At 55.4% G+C, this 20,735-nt stretch overlaps 1 protein-coding gene across 2 annotated transcripts; it reads right to left on the bottom strand.

Moving 5' to 3' along the window:
- Positions 1 to 1,082: 1,082 nt before the first annotated feature.
- On the bottom strand, positions 1,083 to 17,852 carry Zbtb21 (zinc finger and BTB domain containing 21). 2 transcript variants are annotated; one of them, XM_005001004.4, is made up of 3 exons: positions 17,421 to 17,852; positions 6,228 to 7,809; positions 1,083 to 5,627 (listed from the first exon to the last, which is right to left on the bottom strand). In XM_005001004.4, exons 2-3 carry the CDS (start codon positions 7,795 to 7,797, stop codon positions 4,606 to 4,608), a joined length of 2,592 nt encoding a protein of 863 aa, XP_005001061.2. In that variant the 5' UTR covers positions 7,798 to 7,809; positions 17,421 to 17,852; the 3' UTR covers positions 1,083 to 4,605. The 2 variants fall into 2 exon arrangements, with proteins under 2 accessions (XP_005001061.2, XP_005001060.2); XM_005001003.4 differs by having other exon boundaries at positions 1,083 to 7,809.
- Between the last annotated feature and the right edge of the window lie 2,883 nt (positions 17,853 to 20,735).

Here is a 20,735-nt window from a genome sequence, read left to right as displayed (position 1 = left end):
AAGGTGGATGATGTGACCAGGCGCCTGCTGTGGAGGGTGCGGGACACCTGAATTCATGCCCTTTGGGAAGGGTGTTAAACAGGAGGGTGCAGCTTCGCCACCTGCAGCCACTGTCTGGAGCCTGCGCTGACGTCTGTGAAGTCCTTTTTGTTTGGGATTTTCAGGAAGACATTTGGTGGCTACAGCACTGCAGTGAGGGGTGGCCCACGGTGCTGCCTGTCTTCTACTGTTGGTGTTAGTTTTTTGCCTCTCTGGGCAGGGCCTGGATCACTTGTATGCGGTAGGATGTGCAGGCCCTGCCCAGAGAAGCAACCCCAGCTTGGAGTGCAGCCATCAGGCCAGCACTGGGGCAAGTGCCCACCTCCCTGTGCCTTTCCACCCCGGGGCAGATGCCCCTTTCCGGGTGCCTTTCCACCCAGGGCAGGTGCTCCCCTCCCTGTGCTTTCCCACCCCGAGGGCAGGTGCCCCCTTCTGAGTACCTTCCCATCCCCGGGGGCAGGTGGCCCCCTCCGGGTACCTTCCCACCCTGGGTACCTTCCCATCCCCGCGGACAGGTGGCCCCCTCCAGCACCTTCCCGCCCCCGGGGACAGGTGCCCCCTCTGGGTACCTTCCCACCCCCAGGGGCAGGTGGCGTCCTCTGGCACCTCCCCAGCACATCTCAAGTCCCCATGGCGAGGGTGGTCACTAGGGAAGGGTGTCCTCCCAGGTGTGGGACAGGGTGCCTGGGCAGGAAGAGGCTGTAGCACTGAAGCCTGTAAATTAGGAATGGAAATAGCCATGCAGCTGTCACCCTGAAAGCTGCGCCCACATACACCCCGTCCCCTCCAAAAGTACCACTCCGAAAGTAAAGGGAAAGACAGGCAAGAAACCACGGCCCGAAAGAGGGGAGAGGCGGCCAAGCCTTTGGCTTCTCATTTTCTAACTGCACATCAGGCTGGAAATGCTCAAGGCAGAGGCGGGAGGTAACCACTGACTTCCCCACCCTGGGGCACTGCTGCTCACCATCACCAGTGTCAGCTCCACCCCTGCCACCTCTGTCACCCTGCCCCCACCATGCCCAGCAGACCAAGGAGACCAGGACTCAGCAAAATACAGCACACGTTTATTGAATCCAATCACTCTCAGTCAAGATTTCAGCAAAGTAAACAGACAGCAGAATCGGGTACAAGTAAGCAATGGAGTAACACGGTTCTATTCACTATTAATTCTCGTCCCAAACCTTATTCCTAAAGCCGAGGTTTCCTCTGCTGAGGCAGGAAGGACAACGAACAGACACATCTGTAAGTCCCCGTCTGTTTCTCTTTGAGCAGTGAGCACCCACTCAGGGAGCTGAGGCTGGGGTCCCTGGCAATGACGGTCATCACCTGTGAATGCTCGAGGCCGAGTCACCATACACCTAATGGCACTGATGTCTGGTGGAAGAACACCAGGCTCGGTGACTATTTAAAGATTTATAGTAAAATACTTTGGGTCCCCACAGCCTGATTCTAAAGTGACTTTTTAAAACACCTCACAAGAACTCACTTCTGTTTTCTGGCCAGACTCATTCAGGCTCCTCTAGCCCTGTGCAGATCCTCACCGCCCCCAGCACGGCCCCCAGCCCCGCTGGAGGAGATCTTAGGGTTATGCAAACATCCAAGTCCTTAAAGTGCTAAAGCCACACAGGGGAAAACCTGTCTTTAAAACACACAAACAAACAAATTAACAGCATAGTACTCAGCGTTAACACTTACTAAATGTGGATCAGCATTATTCAAATCAATAATGCATTTCACAATTATTGCAAAAAACATCAGGACATCAGAAATCAATGAAGTGATTTGTAATAGTCAATGGTTAATTGGGTGAGGGTTATAAAGAAATCTGTCAGGACACCTAATTATTTCTGTACCAGGAAAATGCAAATCCTTTCCTTCCTTATGGTTCCAGATCACGGAATGGCCAAGGGCAACATTCGTCTGCTCTTTGAGACCTGCCCCCAGCAAGGCTGCCTTCTACCTGTGCCACAGCCTCCTCTGGTGACACCAAGAGGGTGACATGCACTTAGATAACAACCATTTGGTGTTGGCCAAGATGCACAAGGCCTTAAATGATCTTTCGCACCAGGTATGTGACACACACCTGTGATCCCAGCCCTCAGGAGGCTGAGACAGGAGGATCCTTACAAATTCGAGACCAGTCTGGGCTACAGAGTGAGTTCAAGGTCAGCCTGAATGGCACAGCGAGACCCTGTCTCAAAAAGGCAAAACAAGAAAAAAGAAAAACTCTACTGAAACAGAAACCCAGTGAGGACACACATCTCCCCACAAAAGTAAGTAACATTTTTACTGAACTGCAGTTTAGAAAAACTGTAAATCTATGCTAGCTTTAAAGATGAAAGTTCTAGTATTAAACTTGAAATAGTACAATTAAAATGCACAACACTGTCACCTCCATTGCTTACTTTGAAAGATAAAAACACATTTTGTTACTCCCTCCATTCACCATATAAAAAAAATAACTGAGTTCTCAGATTAACAGAATATATTAAACATTTTACATTCTTTCACAACTGCATAAAAAAGCAGGCATCCTGAATACTTACAAGGAATAATGAACTGTCTAGCTTTTTAAAAATTAATTACAATCAAAGGAAAACATTTACAAGAATACTTTTACTATTTAAAGAATTGCAAGGGTGAAAGACCAATGTATTTTACACCAAGTATCTGCCTGCTGGCCAAGGTAAACATTCTTTACAAAAAGCAATTAATGTGTCTTTCATTATCCTACTTCTTAACATTTAAAATAGTTATACCAGTGGAGGCTTTTTTTAAATTTTTTTGACCACCAAAATAAACTCTTTCAGCCTGATGCTTTTAAGGTACAGTATAAAAAGTAATAGAAAAACCAGAACTGCATTTATAAATGTTTTTGATTCAAAATTTTATTTGAAATCTTGTATTTCTTGCCTAGACAAAAATGTGAAGAGGACAAAAACACTGGTAATTGTTAAACTCTTAACAGATATGCAGAGCCTGTATTTAGATCAAAAGTATTTTTTACTGATTAAGAGTATTTTAAAAACCTTCAAAAATGTGGCATAAAGGTCCAGTCCTGGGATATTGCCTGCACAACGCCAAGGTGCCACATGTTCTGGAACTTTCAGAGCCCACAGAGGCCATGTGGGTGACTCTGTCTTCTCTTGAAGAAGTGACAGCTACAGGGTGCTCAGAGCCAGCAACACGGGGTGACACATGGAGAGAATTCACATGCCACCACGCTGCCTTCGGGAAAAGGTCAGGTTCCACTTTAAAATGCATAGATTTCTTCAAGAAATAGAAAGACAGCAGGAATCAGTAACTGCAACCTAACTTTATCTTCCCTTTCTCCATCAAACTGAAGAACAAAATACAAAGTACTAAAATATTTTGGGATTTTTAATAGTTTTTTTTTCAAGTGGAAGGATAAAAGGCAAAATTTCATATATAATTTCTCTAATATACAAAGTCAGTTAGTAGTTCATAAAAACGCTTGTGTTTCTGTCAAGAGCACCTGCCCAGGACTGGCGGGGCACGCTGGCAACAGCTCCTTCCGGCCAGAGCACAGCTCCAAAGACATCTCACAGCCACAGTGGCAGACTTTCATCTGGAACAGCTGGTAACAACCATGTAACTGGGAGTCTGAATCAGCGTCCCTACCTGACAAACACCTGCTGTTTCGGGATTCTTAGCCCGCCCCACACAAGTGGGGTGAGTTTTCCCTTTGAAATGTCACCGAGCTGTGGGCAACACCTTCTAAACTCTCCTAATCACAATGAGCACAACAGGGGAGGCCCCAGTGCATGCACAGCTGGTCCCTCGTCAGGACTCTGAGTGCGCACAGCACCCCCAGTGCAGGCACAGCCCCTGCCTGCAGGCTCAGGGCGCCCCCTCACTGCACTCTCACAGGAGCCCAGAGGTGGGTGCCGCTTCTCAGCCCTGGTTCTCCTCCCAGCCACACTCAGCTTTTTAATCTGACAGTAGTGGGGCTTGGAGGATGCCAGATGTGGACCGTCCTTCCTTGGGGCAGCGCCAGGACTGGGCGCAGTGGACCCCATAGGCTGTGCTTCTGTCCCTGTCTTCTTACAGTACAGCCGTCAGCCTACACTGGGTGACCAAGAATGAGGCCAGACGGCTACCTCATAAAAACTTAAGTGCATCTATTGCTGATTTCAATTTCTCACAATTTTCATACAAAAAGAAAGTTCTCCATGACCACAAAATACCAACTATTGGTTTTTATCAAGTGTCAGGATAATTTATTAAACTTGAGGTTTGTCATTCTCTTATTGCTAAGGTATTTTAGGATCTAAATCAACACTGCAGTGACTCCACGTCCTCCCAGTAGGCTTTGGTCTTGGGACACAGCTCACTTTACCTAGCGCCAGAAACCTCGCCAGTGATCACGCTGCCCCAGGCACGAGATACATGCAACTCCGACTCCCCCAGCAGCGGGTCACCGTCACCTGCGGGCGGGCAGCTGTGCGGTGTTGAGTCTGCTCCCCAGCCTGCAGAGGGCTCCTCCCGTTCCCAGCAGTTATCCTAGCCTCACTGCGGCGTGGACCCGGCTGGGCTCGGCTGGGCTCAGCTGTGCGTCTGCTCGTGGCTCCAGAGGCTGAAGGCCGTCTTGAAGGTACGGTGGCACAGCTTGCACATGAATTGCCGCTTGAAGGTGATGGCTGAGAGGGGCGGCGCGTGGTAGAAGAGGGTGTCAGACTCCTGCGGGGCGAACAGTTTCTCAGGTGCTGGGGCTGGGTGCTCCGGCGCGCCGGTGGGGCTGTCGGGTTCCAGGGGCTGGATCTTGGGCAGGGGCGGCGGCGGTGGCAGGGGCGGCGGCGAGGGCGAGTCTGTGGGCGCAGGCGCCCCCTCCGCCTCCTTCTGCGCCGGCTCCTCGGCGGCCTGCGCCATGTGGGACTGGAAGTGGCTCCAGAGGCGGAAGTTGGTGCGGAAGGCCTTGTGGCACACGTGGCAGATGAAGGGCTTCACGGAGCACAGCAGCTCCTGGTGCCGCTCCAGCTGCCGGTGCGCCGGGAACACCTTCCCACACTTCTCACAGGGCCACAGCCCGGCCTCCGTGCGGGCACCCGGGACCCGGTGTGCGCTGGCCTCGGGCGCCTCTTCCTCAGCCTCTTTGGCGGGCTCCTCCTTCACCTGCGCCCTCGGCTGCCGGGGGACGCTGAGGTCCTCGGGCAGGCAGGCCGAGTCCTCGGAGTCAAAGTTCACGTGCTCCGAGGAGTCGCTGAGCGTGCTGTCCTCCTTGGCTGGCACGGCAGTGGCAGCGGCAGTAGCGGCAGCCACGTGGTTGGCCTTCGCGGGCTCGGGCTGCGCCGGGGGCTCCGCGGGGCTGGGGCTGGGCTCGGGCACGGGCACGGGCGGGGAGCGGCGCTCGGCGGCGGCCGGCGCCATGCTGTTCTGGTTGTGCACCTCCACCTGGTGCCGCCAGATGCTGAAGGCCGACTTGAAGGTGCGCATGCACTCCAGGCAGGTCAGCTTGCGGTACTCACAGGCGGCCTCGTGCTCCCGCTTCAGCGCGGCCGAGAAGAACCTGAGGCTGCAGAAGGGGCACACGGCGGCGTTCCGGCACGAGCGCTCATGGCTGCCTTGCTCTAGAAGAGAAGAGAGCTTAGCATTACAGAGGCGGCACGGGAAGCGCGCCTCGCCCGGGGCCGGCGGCGCAGGCTCCTTGGGCCGAGCGCCCCGGTGCGCTCCGAGCGCTCGCTCTCCCGGGTGCGTCCTCACGTGCTGCTTCAGCTGCGAGAGGAAGCGGCACGCCTTTCCGCAGTGCGCGCACACGTACGTGCCCTTGGCCCGTGGGCGCAGGGTCCTCTTGACGGCTTGCTGCGCCGGGGAGGGGCAGCTACCCGCGCCCTGAAGCCCCGGCCGGCCGCGCCGCAGCTTAAGGAGCAGGGCCTTCTTAATCTCCCTCTCCCTCACTATGTCAATCAGCTTTCTCTGGAATTTCTCATCCAGGACCCCGTGTGCACTCGCGGCCGGGGACGGGTTCTTCACCACGCCGTGCTGGGTCTGACAGTGTGTCCACACTTTGAAGTTGGTGTGAAACCGCTTGTGACAGATGTCACAGGCGTAGGGCTTCTCTGGGTTATGGTACATGTTAGCGTGGCGGTGCAGACCTGCTGTTGATCTAAAGATTTTAAGGCAATGTTTGCATTTAAACCTTTTGTTGGGTCTCGGCCCCTCCAACTCACCAAATTCGTCTCTGTGCAAGTCTGAATCTGGGAAGTCCCCGTCAAGGGGAGGGGGGCTCAAGCCATCCTCGCAGTTCTCACCCGAAGCCAGGGGTCCGTGCTCGCTGACCTTGGCCTTCTTGAAGGGCGACCTTCTGTCCGCCTGGAACCTCCTCTTCGCCGGGAGCCTGCTCATGTCCTTTGGGTCCTCCTCAGTTTTCAGGGATGAGTCCCTTGCAGCCGCAGCATCGCCCACAGTAACCCGGATGATGTCGGAGGGCTCGGACAGCGGGCTGCTGGGCTCGGTCTTGATGCGCAGCTCAGGCACCGGGCCGGCGGCCTCCCGCTCTGAGGACTGTGAGGCGCTGAAGGATCGGAGGCGGTGTGGCTGCAGCACGGGGGCGCAGCCATCTGGGGCCGCCTTCCTGTCGCCACAGTCTTTGAACGCAGCTTTCTGAGACAAAGCACAGAAGATGCTGCCCGGTGCGTCCTTGGCTGCTGCGACCGAGCCCGGTGGGGACTTCAGATCTATGGCAGGGGAGTAGACGGGGACCTGGCTGTCCATTGATAGGGACCGGCGCAGCAAGCTCTTCACCAGGGGCCCGCTCCTGTCAATGCTCTGGGTCCCGGGCCCAGGCCTGCCAGACGGGATCACCAGGCCCAGCTTGGAGTAGTACAGCAGGTTCCTCTCCTCACCCTGGCCACCCTTGCCGGTCTCCTTCAGCAGATAGGGCGTCTCTGAGGGGCTGTGCAGGGCCAGCACCGGCGGACGTGGCCTCCTCAGAGCCAGCTCAATGGCTTTGCCCTTCGGCAGTGGGCCACTGGCCCCTGGCCTGTCATCTGAGGCCTCTCTGTCCTGCTCAGGCTTAGAGGGCAGGGCCGCATTTCTCTTCCCCAAACTGCTTCTGCTCGGGTCCTCCGTGGGGGACTCCAGGGACTTGGCCAGCACCGAGGTACCATCTTTTGGCCAGCTCTTGTCAGGTAAGGACAGATTGGTCAGTGGCTCCGCTGGCTTCGGGATGTGTTGCTTGTTGGCCCCGTTCTTGGCCGTGATACTGGGGGACAGCCGGGAAGCAGGACTGAGGTCGGCCGGGCTCACCGTGGTGGCCTTCCCAGGTGTGTCTCCTCTGCCTTGGCACACAATGACGCTCCGCTTCTGGGAGCCAGCCTCGTCCTCATCCACGGACACCCGCTTCCTGCCGGGACACAGTGGCAAGGGGGCCTGCGGGGCCTTGGAGACAATGTTGGTCAGGAAGGAGATGCCCAGGCTGTAGCCCAGCTCCTGCACGGCAGCGAGGCTGCCCTTCTCTACGAAGAGCGACGAGGAGTAAATGTAGTTCAGGACATTGTCAAACGTGTCCGGCTCGCAGAAGTCCAGCTGAAAGACGCTCTGGGACTCGTTCTCCTTATTTGTGAATAAGCTCTGGAAGTACTCGCTGCTGGCGGCCAGCACATTCTTGTGGGCTCGAAACTTCTGGTCCCCGACAATCAGGAGCACGTCACACAGCTGTCCCTTGAGGCGCTCCTCATTGAGGGCGCTGAGCAGAGAGATGGCGTGCGCTGGGTTGATGTAGTGCAGCAGCCCCTCCATCGCACGGTGTATCTGAAAGACAGAGACGAGGCCGTCAGCGCCAGCAGCCAGTGCTCTGCGGGGAAGGGCTCCGAGGGCCAGGGTGGGCTGCAGCCTGGGCCCATGGGGGCCACCGCGGCAGAGACAACACCACACAGGGCACGGCTCAGACCAAACATCATGCGACAGTGACGGAGTTTCAGAACTGAAGGCCACATGGGGGCTGGGTGACTCGGGGAGAGCTCTTGCTTTGCATGCACAAGGCCCTGGGTTTGATCCCTAGCACTGCCCAGCCCCCAAAAAAATCATAAGGATTTTTATATCACCAAAGGCTTCTAGAACTTGGCAAGAAGATAGAGAAGTGACATATGATACTTGATGTAGGAAAATAAAGATTTAGTATTAAGGGTCTTTACCCATTTGATTCTTGGTTCTAAGAAACTCAGAAAATAAATAAGAATTATTAAAACCCCTAAGTCTATAATTCTAGTTTCATTCCCATATGTCCTTAACATGGTAAGGAGAGGTGGCAGAGGGCTGTGAAGTGCAGACCACTCGCTAACTGGCCAGTGTGTAAGTACTGTTGGAAGCGTTCAAGGTCAGGCAAGTGTCTCCTTTCTCACACTAACTGCCGTGCCACTCCTGACCACTGTCACCTCATCACATCACATTTCCAACAACAGCACCCAGAAAACCTGGCCTGGTTCTAAACTGAATTCAGAGATTTCAACTGCAATTTCGCTGAAACTCTCCTCCAATTTAAAAGCAAGCTGAGGGTACTTGGCCAGTTAGCGTCTGCTCTGGTGCCCGCTCCCGGCTTGAGCCACCCGTTCATCTGCCAGCCTCGCCCCAGTCCCATGCCCGCCTCTGCTCTGGTCTCTTGGGTGGAGCCAGCATCTCAAGCATGCTAAGCACCCATTAAATATGCTTTTACTTTTGGAAAGAACAGGATTAATGGGCATTTAATTTGGTATCAAAGGAAACAATCAGACGTGCTCCTGAGAAGCCTGGCACTCCACAGGTGACCCTCCCACGTAGGCTACTCAAGCATATCCCTGCTTTGCTTCCGTAAAGCCATCTTTAACACACGGGAAGGGGTGGAGGCCGTAGCTCAGTGGTGTATGGCTGGTGCAGCTCGAATGAGACTTTGGCTTTCACCTCCAGCATCTCACACAGACAGCAACAGCCATAGCCACAGCCACAGCCACAAAACCATCATGACATTTATTTTGCTATTAGAGTGGATCCAGAATGAGCAGGAACATCTGTGACAGCCTCATGACCCAGAGTGGGCCTGGGGCAGATGGACCACACAGTCTTCGGGCCCAGCACTCTGTGGTTCCCTCTTAAGTGGAACCCAGAGAGGAATCCATGGTGCAACCAGCCAGGAGCCACCCATGCAGCACACACTCAGTACCGCTCCCGCTTCTGGTCAGCATCAGGGGCTGACTCGGGTTGTGGTCCTGCCTCTTGGGATGGTGCCCACAGCCAGGCGCCACACCAGCGCCTGGCCCAGGCCTGCCAGGCTTCCCTGGGCTTCAGCCCTATCTTCCAGGGTAAACGGCAAAGCCCGCCTAGCTGACCTAGCGTAGCAAGCGTGAGTCCCTCTTTGTTGGCTCTGTGAGTCCCTGGGACTTCTTCAGCCCTTTAGTCTAACAGTCGCACATCTGTTTGTGTAAAGCCCCTCTCCTCAAAATAAGCCCAGCAGAAGTTGGTTTGCCGCACCCTGGGCCTAGACTTGGCTGCGCCGGGCAGTGTGCCACACTAAGAATTTCGAAGATGTTGCCACAGGGAAAAGCAGCAGACACAGAGCAAAGGCTGGACCAGTGACCTGTCAGTCTTATTATCTACCTACATGGTTGGAGAGTAGCCATTAAAGAACCCCAACTCGGCCAGAGTACAGGCTGTGGGCAGTGAGGGCTGAACAGTGCCTGGGTTACAGACGCTGGCATCCATGCAGGTGTGCGCCGGGTGAGCGCTAACGTGCATCTGTCTTTGTGGGTCCGAGTGAAGACAGCTGGAGGCCGGGGTGCTGGATGAACCCGCCTCTGAGCCTCAGTGTGCACCACAATGATGACACAGACAGCAGCTTCCAGGCCACTGCTTGGAGTTCCTATTGAGAGGGCAACACCACTACCACTGACCCAGCAGCTACAACACACCCGATTCCTGAGAGGCTGCCCAGTGGAAGACAGCATGGCAGAGGGGAGCAGAGAGCAGGTTTCTGTGCCCTGGCACCAGTGCAGTCCACAACAGCGAGGGGACAAGGCTGTGTGGGGCTGGGGGCACTGGGACATGGGCAGAGGAGTGCTGAAGCCCAGCTCTGCTTCCATGGTTGACAGCAAATCCGGCCACACTGTGGGGAGCAGACTGCAGGACAGAAGGACCAGGGTAGAAGGCGGGGCCAGCAGGAGACTGCTGCCACCACCAGGGGGCCGGGACCAGAAGGAGGCAGAGAGGGAAAGGCACAGCCACCAGGATTTTATAGAGAGGCTGTGGGACAACAAGAGGAAAGGGTTCGAGCCTCCACAGAAGGGCCGGCCGCTCAGTGCAGCATCTGGCCCAGTGCTCCTCCGTGAGCAGAACCCTGCCTGGCTCACCCTCTGCTCAGGGCCCCTTCACCTCCCGTCCCGTGCTTCCCAGAACCCACAGAAACACACTTTCTGATATGACGAGCTACTTCCACACTCTGCGCCTGGGCCTGATCTGCAGGGAACCAAACTGAGACAGTGGGAGACTGAAAGTGCAGAGTGATAAGCCATGAGATGGCCACGACCCCACACCCCTCAGACCATGTGCAATGTCCTTCTCCCTGCTCACTGCCCAAGAAGCTTCTTCTTTCTTCACGGCCCTTGCTCTAAGGATCTTGCTTCATGGGTCTTGCTCTAAGTGACTGTTTCCAATCTCTTGGAGCACGGGCTTCTATGTTCCCTGAACAAAAATACCTAATAACAGAGTCACAAAGAGTTAAGCTATAGATAAACATGGTCTCTGCTTGAAAACCTGGTGGGCGCTGGATGAAACTACTACTCTGGCCCCACCCTCCCCGGGAGTCATCATCAGCCCACTAGCCCAAGGAGTCCGAGGCCCTGATAGCCAGAGCATAAGAGCGGTACGGTACTATTCCCATTCCTCCCAAGCAAACCCTGATGGTACACTCGAATACCTCGTGTGTGTGCAAACACCGTGCATTAGCTGAGGGTTCACACAACCTCTGAAAGCAGGTTTTATTACTGTCCGTGCTGTACAGGCGAGGAAATTGAGGCACGGACAGTAAGGTGCTCACTGGAGACCACACAGCTAAGCAGGGGGCCACTCAGAGGCCGAGCTCCTAAACCCACACTCTGCTGCCTTGTTTCCTCCAACTGTCAGAGACACCCCCATTCCTGTCTGACAAGTTGGGAAATAAGCAACTGAAGACCCACTGCCCACAGCCACCGAGACAGCTGTAAAAACAGGCGCGCCAGGGTGGTACGGCCGTAGCCATGCCTGGGCTCTGAAAGGCATCATACTGCGTGTGCTGCACGGCTGGGACCCACCCAGATGTTCCAGAACTCTATTGACAGGAGGATGTGGATCTACGGAGCATGGCCTGCCTCTTGGAATTGAAGCCTTGCACAGGAATAGGCCAGGGTAATCTGTGTCAGCCCAGTCCAGCATGCAGGCAGCAGACAGGCTGCCGAGGAAGGGACACAGTCCGGCATGGCAACAGCCCCGTGGAGATGGCAGCGAAGAGAGGCACTGGGGAAAGGCAAAGGCTACACAGGGACAAGGGCAGTGCAGGCAACGCCACAGGGACAAGACGGAGCCTGAGGCACGGCAGGTTCAATGTGGCTGGTGCAAAATGGGCCGCAGGGAGCAGAGGGCCTGAGGCTGGAGAAGATGGAGGTGAGGGTCTGGAGGGAGGCCCCTGGGCTCAGAAGTGGGGTGTCAGGGTCCAGCCCTACATGGGGCTGAGGGGGTATTGGGGGAGGCATGGACGCCTCCTTCACAGAAGGGCCTCGCGTGGACGTATGAACTCAGTTAATGGGGTTTGAAGATAACGGCCCCTCTCCTAGGCTGCTGCAGACGACCCCACTCTGGGTTCCCACCCCAAACCCTAGAACTCTAGTGGGTGAATGCATTTACTGAGTTTTAACAGGGAAGCCACAGACAAAAGCTGCTACGTGGAGAACGCAGGAGAACCCACGTCAGCAGGTGACCCTGTGAGCTGCTGCAGCCAGCGGGGTGCGGACCGGCCTCTGGGGACTCTTCACTTCCCTGCTCTGCCGCATGGTATCGCAGCCTCAGCACTGGTTCAGATTCCCAACATGGGGATTCCATTTTCCTGTAGGGGCAGCTGTGAGACGGCTTCCCTGGCTTACTGAAGATGGTGGGCCTCAGGTGTTACTGCGGTCACCAGCACTGGCCACGTCACCCAGCTGGACAAGCACAGGTGCTGGCTTGGAGGCCACAGCAAAAAAATGGAGAGGGCTCCTAACGGGAACTCGGGCTGACAGAAAGGAAAAGGCTTTTCCTGGGCAGCTAGACACACTGAGGGGACCTCCCGGAAATGCACTGACTCAGTGGGCTGGCTGGCCACTTGGATCTCCACACAACACTGCCCAATGTGCCAGAACTGCCCGCCTCACGTTGCTTCCCCAAATCTCAGTGACAGGCTGTATGGCAAGCAGCCCATGGTGGAGGTAACAGTTCCACGGAAAGCCTCAGACCAGCGCCTGCCCCCGACTTGGCAGTGACCTCTACAGACCACTGGGTCTTGCCTGGCCCCAGCTTTCATGATGCACACATGCAGCTGATACTCTGCCCACTACAGGGACTTTCCAGGAGGGTCCAGCAAAGTGACACTGGCAGGGGCACAACCCCTGGGCAGCACATGCCTCTCTTTACCTCTCCCTCTGCCAGTGGGGTGTGGTGAAGGGAGGGGAGGCAGGTGAAGCAGCACAGAGCTAGGGGCGTGGTGATAGGAAGGCTTCCCAGGTGGCCGACCGGGCAGGTGGGGTTACACGGAGCAAAAGCCGGAGCAGAGGTGCAGGGAAGGCTGAGGCAGCCACCTTCCCCATGTCCCTGCTGCAGGCATGGCAGAGGTACCTGTCCCGTCTCTGGGCTTTTCCACTCCTGAAGGCTAGCCCTGGCCACTAGCTCAGTTCCCTAGAATGACCACGAAGCCTCAGAGTTGCATCTTAGAAAATTATTTCGTCCCATCACCTCAGACTCGTTCTGTACTAAACAGGGGATGTGGTCGGGCACCCCTCCCTTTTAAAGTAATTTAATCTGGTATTTTTCTCCTTATGCCAAGGCTGCATGAGCTGCAGGAAATGCCGCCTTCTGAGGGCATGGAGGGAAGGCAGTGACTGTGCACAAAGAGCATTCTGGGGACAGAAGCAGGAGAACGTGAAGAAAGCTGCTCAGTACAAGGACTCAGAAAGAGTGGGAGATGAGCAGGGGACCAAATGGACCCCCCCACTCTCAGGCATCAGAGGTGAACAAGGAGGGCATCACAGTGGAGAACTGTGCCAAGTGAGCCCCTCTCCAGGGCTGGACCACCCAGGTCTTCCCGGGTCCTACGGGACAATGCCCCTTCACATCCGAGGTCACCCAGAGCTGTGCCCTGGCAACACTGTGCCTCACACGCTGAAGACTGCTTCTGTGACCCTGAGGTGACACAGCCAGGCACCCAGACGCAGACACACATGTGAGCACCTGTCTTTGACTGGGGACAGAGACATACCCTGCCCTCTGGATTCAGCCCTCACTCTGCCCTTCTGCCCCTCTTTACTATTTGGAGGGGCAGGAAGTTAGCTGGAGTCCAGTCTCATCGTCACACTAGAAACCCAGAGGACATCTACAGGGCCTTGGATTGCACAGGTAGGGTGGCTGAGGGTCCTGCAATCCTCCAGCATGAGCTAGAGTCAGGTTACTGCCTATACCCACAGTTAAGCTTGATACCTCCTCCTTGTCCCCTCCTCCGTGGATGGGGCTCACAGGTGTATTCTAGTCACCAGTGTGACTCCAGATCACACTGGTGGCCCCTCCCCACACTGCAGCGGTGCCCAGGTCACAGCCTGGCCACTCAGCAGCTCCGGAGCACAGTCTGATGGTGGCAGGCACATGCTCATGGCCGGGCCTGAGAACTCTTCTCCCTGGAATGCAGGTCCTGAGGAGAAGGATGGAGGCCGCAGGTGAATGGGGCTGGTTCATTCTAGCGGGGGCCTGGAGAGCAGCCTGGCTCTGATGCACCGATGCCTGGAGTCACTCTGGTTTGGGACCTTGCAGTCCTATGCTGTTTTTAAAGCTTTCCCTTCAGCTCTAAGAACAATCAATTCAAGCCAGCTGGTCAGTTTCTGTTCTCTTTCCTACAGAACCCTAACTAATCCATTCCCACATGGCCATCACCCTTCCTGTCACGTCCCCCAAGCCCTCTTTAATGCTGCTGCTGGACGGAACTGCCTGAAGCAAAGCTCGGCCCGGCCTCCCACACACACGGCGGGCCTGCTGTTACCTACTTGGCTTACTTACCCGACTTTCCTCCTGAGCAGGCGCGGTTAGGTGCTTCAGAGTATGGAGCGCTCAGACAGAGCTGCCCCTTGCTAGTGAGCTGAGATCTAACCAGGAAACAAATGGGAAAAGGAGACCCTCCCACATGAGGGCCCCATGTGAGTGAGGGCTCCTGGGCTGCTGCAGCAGGGGCTGCAGAGGGTGGTCAGGAAAGGCCTTGTAGGAGACCTAGGGTCTGAATGAATGAAGCCAGCCTATGCCCTAGTTAGAAATCGAACAGTAATAGCAACAGCTCTCCATTAGGCCAAAACACAAAATCTGAGAAACACGGGCTCCAAGGTGCTATAAAGCTGGCTTTCAAATTACTAGTGTTTTAAAAATTCTTTCCCTTAGCTACTCACTGTGATAATGTGCTGCTTCTGAAAACACATCCTAAGACTCAGCCCCTCAGCATGCAGTGATATTTGGCGATGAGTCTTAAAGAGATAACTCAGCTAAAATGAGACAACTAAGTTAAAATGTGCCCTGGTCCAGTGTGACTAGTGTCCTCAAGAGGAGACCAGAACAAAAACACACCCAGAGGAACAACCCTGTGAAGACACAGAGAAGAGACTACCTGCAGGTCAGCAGAGAGGCTGCAGGAGGGACGAGCCCTGCCCACATCCCAGTCTCCTTCCTTCACTATGTCAGCTTCAAATCGGTGAACACCTCCTTGCAGTTCTCCTGTCGTCCCAGTAGGCAGCATTTACACCTGCTTCTTCTCCGCTGTCTGCTGAGAGCCCCTGGGGCTCTGCTTCAGCAGGAAGGTCCACTATTTAAGGCTGATCAATTATTTACTATCGCCTGCACTCTGCAGTGCCCAGTGTGGTATCGTGCATAACAATAAATATTGGTTGGTTTTGCTGGCCTCTCTATTCAAGTTGAATACAGGAGTGGAAACCATGCCTTTTTATTGTTTTAAGTAAAGCTGGTCACATCACTGCTCCAATTTAGAACCCCACTGTTTCTTATTGCAAGCTGCAGCCTGACACACAGTTCGAGCTGTCTTAGTTCATCTCTGTCCCTTATGGGCACCCTGACCATCTGCCCTCCCGACTAGCACACCTAGTTCTGCGGCATGTAATACCTTCTCTGCCTCACCTGACTCGCCTTCTGCACAAAGATCCAGCGGAAACACCAAGATCTCTACAGAACTTCCGCAATGGTGGTTGGCCAGCAGCGGCCACCTGCACAGCTAGAATACCCATCTGCTAATGGTAACCCCTCAGCTATTTCAGCAGTGCCCATGCTGTCATCCTCTGGAGACTCCCCCTAAGGAAGAGCTCCTTTCCCTCTGTGGGTTTCAAATCCAGCTCAGGGCCCGGCAGATGTCCCGTACAGTGAGAGGGCAATCAGGGGACTTGCTGGCTGCTATTTCTCACCTGTTACAGAGCCAGCACCCTGCACCCAGCACCTTCTTTGCTTTGCCCACTCCGACAGCTTTAATAGCTTTTAGATGAAGGATGTCTGCTGCCTAGGCTCGTCACATTACATGCCACAGGTCCTGCATAGCAGCTGGATCCCCATTCTTATTTCTGCTTGCTTGAGTTGACAGCTAGGTCTACTGGACCTCCCCCTCCACTGTCCCTTTTGGCAAATTGCCGAGACATATAAACCTAGTCCTTGGACAACTCTAGTATCTGCCCTCGTGTCCTCATATACTTTGAGGACAATCAAAATTGTCTCCTCAGTCACCTCCTCCTTGTCTGGAGACTTCCTTAGTAACCTCTGCCACCTTCTGTTACTTTTAGTTTTCAACTTTACCAGCATACTCATTTATTTTCCTTGACATAAAATACTATAAATTGCTTGGGGGAGGACTGGTATTTTCTTCAACTTTTATTTCTATACAATAAAACACACCATACTTTCAAAAGTGCCAAAAGGAAGGATGAAGTAAGTGAAAAGTTACTTTTAAATCAGCCAACACTTCAAGGATCTTTTGCTTGAACGCCGACATGCAGAGGTCTGGTTAACGTGTCTGTCATTAGAGATGAGGCAGGACTTACTCCCTTCAGCATCAGAGGGTAGGTTTTAAAAACTGAGTTTTAATAGGAAATCTTAAAATGGACGAATCCGTTTTTTGTCCTCCTAAGCAAGGGTGGAGGAACCGACCACAAACTGGGTAACTGATGACTCAGGGTCATGCTGGTGAACAATCGCTGGACTATGCTGTAACACACATGCCTTCTGATGCTAGAGGTGACAGGCAGGGAGCCCACGCACGACAGGAAAAGTCCCAGGTTGGGGGAGGGGTCCCAACCCAGCTGCGTCCCCACCATCAGGCACTTGTCCGAACCCTTCTCCGGTGCTGCCCGGGTGCGGGTCTCTGCCGCGGAATACCCCGGGGTCTCCGAGTGCACAGGCTGTACCTGGCACCCGGTGCGGTCCCAGCACACGCCGGATGTGCTGTGGGGATGGGGGTCGGAGTGATGAGGATGAGCCGGAGAGGGCGCGGGGTGCAGCTGGCTTCACTGCATGGCATCCCGACCCTCTCCCCAGCCCCGTGTCCCAGGCGAAGGCCGCCAACGACAGGGGAGTGCCCCCGAGGTCCGACCGTCCGTGGGAAGCCCCAGGCCGCAGGGCCAACCTGGCCACTGCGCTGTCACGCTGCGTTGCGGGCGCGGCAGGTGCGGGGTTCCCCACAGACGCCCGCCAGCTTCCGCGCACGCTCGCTTGGCCCAGCGAACTCTGCACCTGCCCGGACAGTGGCGCGCGCCCTCCCCCGCAGGGCGTAGCAACGGCTCTGCAGAGAAACCCGCACCCCGGCCCTGCGAGACAACCACCCCGGGCTGCACCACTGGGGCAAATCACTCTGCCGGCCAGAGGACCACGCGTGCGCAGTAGCCAGGGCGAGGCCAAGTGCGGGCACAGAGCATGCGCAATGTGAAAGCACGGGCGACTACGTGGGAGACCGAGCATGCTCAGTAAACGCCACGGTGCCGCGCACGCGCAGAAGGGTCCTGTGCCCGCAACCCGCTGGTGGAGGAAAAAGGAGAGAAATCACCTCAGAGTTACGTCAGGAAAGGCCGCATTTTGCGGGGAGGCTGTTGCCCTCCATGGGGCCCCACAGTTCTCCCAGACCCAGGGACTTGACAGTTACTCACCGCTCTTCAGCTCCGAGGCAGGCGCCAGGCTCCTTTCCGCTCACACTCGGCTCGCGCGCGCCGCAGCCGCCGCTGCCGCTGTGATTCCATCCATCTTGAATTTGACGTCATCCCACACCAGGGATGAGGTCATCGCAGGCAGCGCTCGTCACGTGCGCGGCGCCAGGATTGGCCGACAGGCGCCGGGGGGCGGGACGAGGGAGGCGCGCGGCGCTGGGGCCGGGAGGGCGGGGCAAGGGGGCGCGGGCAGTGTCTGCGCCGCGCGTGGGTCCCTGCGTTCTCTCCGGCGGCCGCGGCTTGAGTCCAGCAGATCCGAGAAGCGGCGGCCGCGGCGGCGACCTGCGGGCTGGGGTCTGGTGGGACCCTGCACTGTGGCAGCAGAGGCGATCGTCACTGCATTTCTTGCCAGTGGGAGCCGTGGGAGGCAAGGGCCAGCGCCGGGGCTCCAGTGGGGAGGGGATCAGGGCCGCACAGCGGGTGGCCTGTGGGCCCGCGCTTTGCGATCCTTCTCTTGCGTGGGTGCCGCCTGCCAGAGCAGGCTGACGCTGCGCAGCTGCGGGAGACTTGGGGTAAAGCTGGATACCGGCTTGAGACGCGCGCGGTCACAGACCTCTCCTAAATGGTGTTTGGTGAACAGGGCTGCCTCTTATTTTCTCTTGGTATCTCAAAGGCTTCCTTTTGTTGCACAACTAATTCAACTCCATCTGCAGACCCTCTCTACAGAAATGTTCTCCGGGTCAGGCAGGCTGCGTAGGACAGTACAGTGTGTTCCCCAAAGCCTACAGCGGCATGGGGAACTGCTTTCCAGTGTGGAAATCCTAGATCCTGGAAAATGCCTGGACTTTAAAATCAGCTTTAATACCTTTCAAGCCTGTGCTAATTTCCGAGCCATGGCATGCACTTTACCCTGCATAAGGGAATGGGTGAGGGTTTGGTAAGTGCATAGAAGATATAATCAAGCATTGGGCTCATGGATGTAACAAACTTGTCCCCAAATCCATCGCTTTATTATCAGTGGTTTCTGTTTCACTCATTTTAAAGACTGTTAGTATGAAAATGTTTGTACCGGAAACATCTCTCCAAGTATTTAAGAAATTCCTATCTTTATGTTTTGAGTTGTGTCAGAAGGCCCTTGTGCATGAAGATGACTATACCTTTCAGAGGGCCTTGAGTTTTAGGGTTCCCTGTGCTGCTCCTTTTTATTTTCAGACAGGGTCTCCCTAAGTCACTGAGTTGGCCAGACTGGGCTTGAACCTGGATCCTCCTGCCTTAGCCTCCAAAAGTACTAGAATAAAAGCTGTGGGCTGTGCCGAAGCTTAGTGCCCTCTGGTGTCTCCAGTGTAAGCAGAAAAACTGCCAAGTGTAGCAGAGACCTTCCCTGTTCTGCCCTCTTATTGCTAGCACTTTACCAATTCCTTTTATAAAGCTAACAGCTCAGTTATGTGGCACTGCCTGGACTTTCTCAACTTGCACCTCCTTGGCTGCCTGCACTGGCTCCTCTGCGCCTGCCAGGCTCACCCTGAGGCCCCAACCTTGGCTGTGTCACACTACCTTGGGAAATCACCCAGGAACCTGATCCCTGAACTTGGCACGGCCTGGGCCCTTTTGTGCCTCCAGGGGTCAGCCTGACCCCAAGTTCTGTCCACTCTGCTCCTGGGTGTCTGATCTGCAGTCCCCTGCTCCCTTCGCTTGCCGCTTCCTAATTGCTCCCTGGCCTCCAAGTTCCTTTATTCTGGCTCTGCAGCCAAAGTGATCTTTCGAACAAGTGAGAGGCCTCCTGCGTGCTCACTGAGGGTTCCCAGGCTCTCCTCAGCTCCCAGAGGGAAGCTCGCCTTCCATGAGCCCAACCCACCCTCAATAAAGGAGTCACTGAGTAGGGTGTGGCTGCATTGCCTATGATCCCAGCACTTGGGAAGCTAAAGCAGGAGTTTGAATCCAGAGTTTGAATCCAACCTGGGCCACGAAGTGAGTTCAAGGCCAGTCTGAATGTCTAGTGAGACCCAGTCTCAAAACAAACAAGTAAATAGATGGGGTCACAGAGCCTGTGTGTTGGTATCAGAGCAGTCACTCTCTGCCCCTCCCCCGTTTTCAGTGCCCTCAGGTTTAATGCTCTCCCTCAGTGCTGTTCTCTACTGCCCCTCGCCCAAGTGTCACTGGATTTGTCCACCTGAGCTCTCCCATCCTGCCATGCACTTCCGTCTTCCCCTGTCTGCAGCAGGCCTGTGCTGTATGCCACCCTGGCAGAAGGAAATACTGTGTTCTGTGGTGGGAGCCCCGGTCCGAGCCCACCCGTGCATGTGAATCTGCACAGCATGCCTGGCGCTTACCATCTGCCCCGTTAGACTCACACCCGATACCCACGGCCATGCACCCGGCAAGCTCACAGCTCAGCTGTCTATGCCCTGCCTTCTCTCCAGCTGGACTGTCCTTTCCCTGTCCCACTTAGACAGCTGCTGTCTGCCATCACTCTACGGTCACCAGGTCCTGTCTGTCCATCTCGAAGTGGCCCTTAGGACTTTCCTTACCAGCCCTATTTCTGTTCTTGGCCCCTAGCATCTCTGGCCAATTTGTAGCCCCTCCGCCAAGCCCTAGCTTCACTTTCCATGCCTTCACTTCCCCTTCCTCCTCCCCCCACCCCCGGAGATGGTTTTGTTTTATAGCGTAGGCTGGCTTTGAATTTACTATGGAGCCCACACTGGCCTTGAATTTGAGACAACCCCCTGCCACAGCCTCCCAAATGGTACAACCACTGGTGGGCACAGCCATGCCCTGCGTTTCATCCATTTTTGCAGGTGGAATCAGCTTGCCCTGCAGCTGGGTATCGCCCTCTGTTGGCCTCCTGTGGCCTGTGGCCATTGCTCCAGAGTTGTCTGCCCAGGGTTGCCCAGAGTGGATTTGACCTCCTCCATCGTTACCTCCTCCTCCTCACCTGCTACCTGTCCACTGTCGAGGTATGTATTTCTTTCCTCCGAGGGGCCTGCTGGGGCAGCTTCTTCTGAGGTCCAGCTGCATGGTGACCATTCCTGTGCTGCCCTCTGGCTGCTGTGGGCTGAGGTCTCTCTGGCTTGCTTGCTCTGTGTTGTGCCCTTAGAAACTGGGCTATGCAAGTGTCAGATGCTTCGAGGTTCCCAATGCTACACACCTCAGCTAACGGCCTTTCTGTGCTGACCAAACTCAGCCTTCCTCTAAGCCGTGGGAGTCAGCATGGGGTTCACAGCGCCCTCTGCGGGGTGGGGAGCAGGATATTTCTGGCTCTGCCCCCTAACTGACCTTTCCTGCTGAACCTGGTATCTGGAGAGCCACATTGGCTCTGCC

Source organism: Cavia porcellus, unplaced genomic scaffold (genome assembly GCF_034190915.1).
Source record: "Cavia porcellus strain 051 isolate PalLab524CR breed Dunkin Hartley unplaced genomic scaffold, mCavPor4.1 scaffold_15, whole genome shotgun sequence".
NCBI lineage: Eukaryota > Metazoa > Chordata > Mammalia > Rodentia > Caviidae > Cavia > Cavia porcellus.
Note: the sequence above shows the minus strand (reverse complement) of the source record. Positions and strands in the feature narration are given on the sequence as shown.

Coding starts and splice junctions, on each gene's coding strand:
- Zbtb21 (XM_005001003.4), bottom strand. CDS start 7,797: ATGGAGGGGCTGCTGCACTACATCAACCCAGCGCACGCCATCTCTCTG.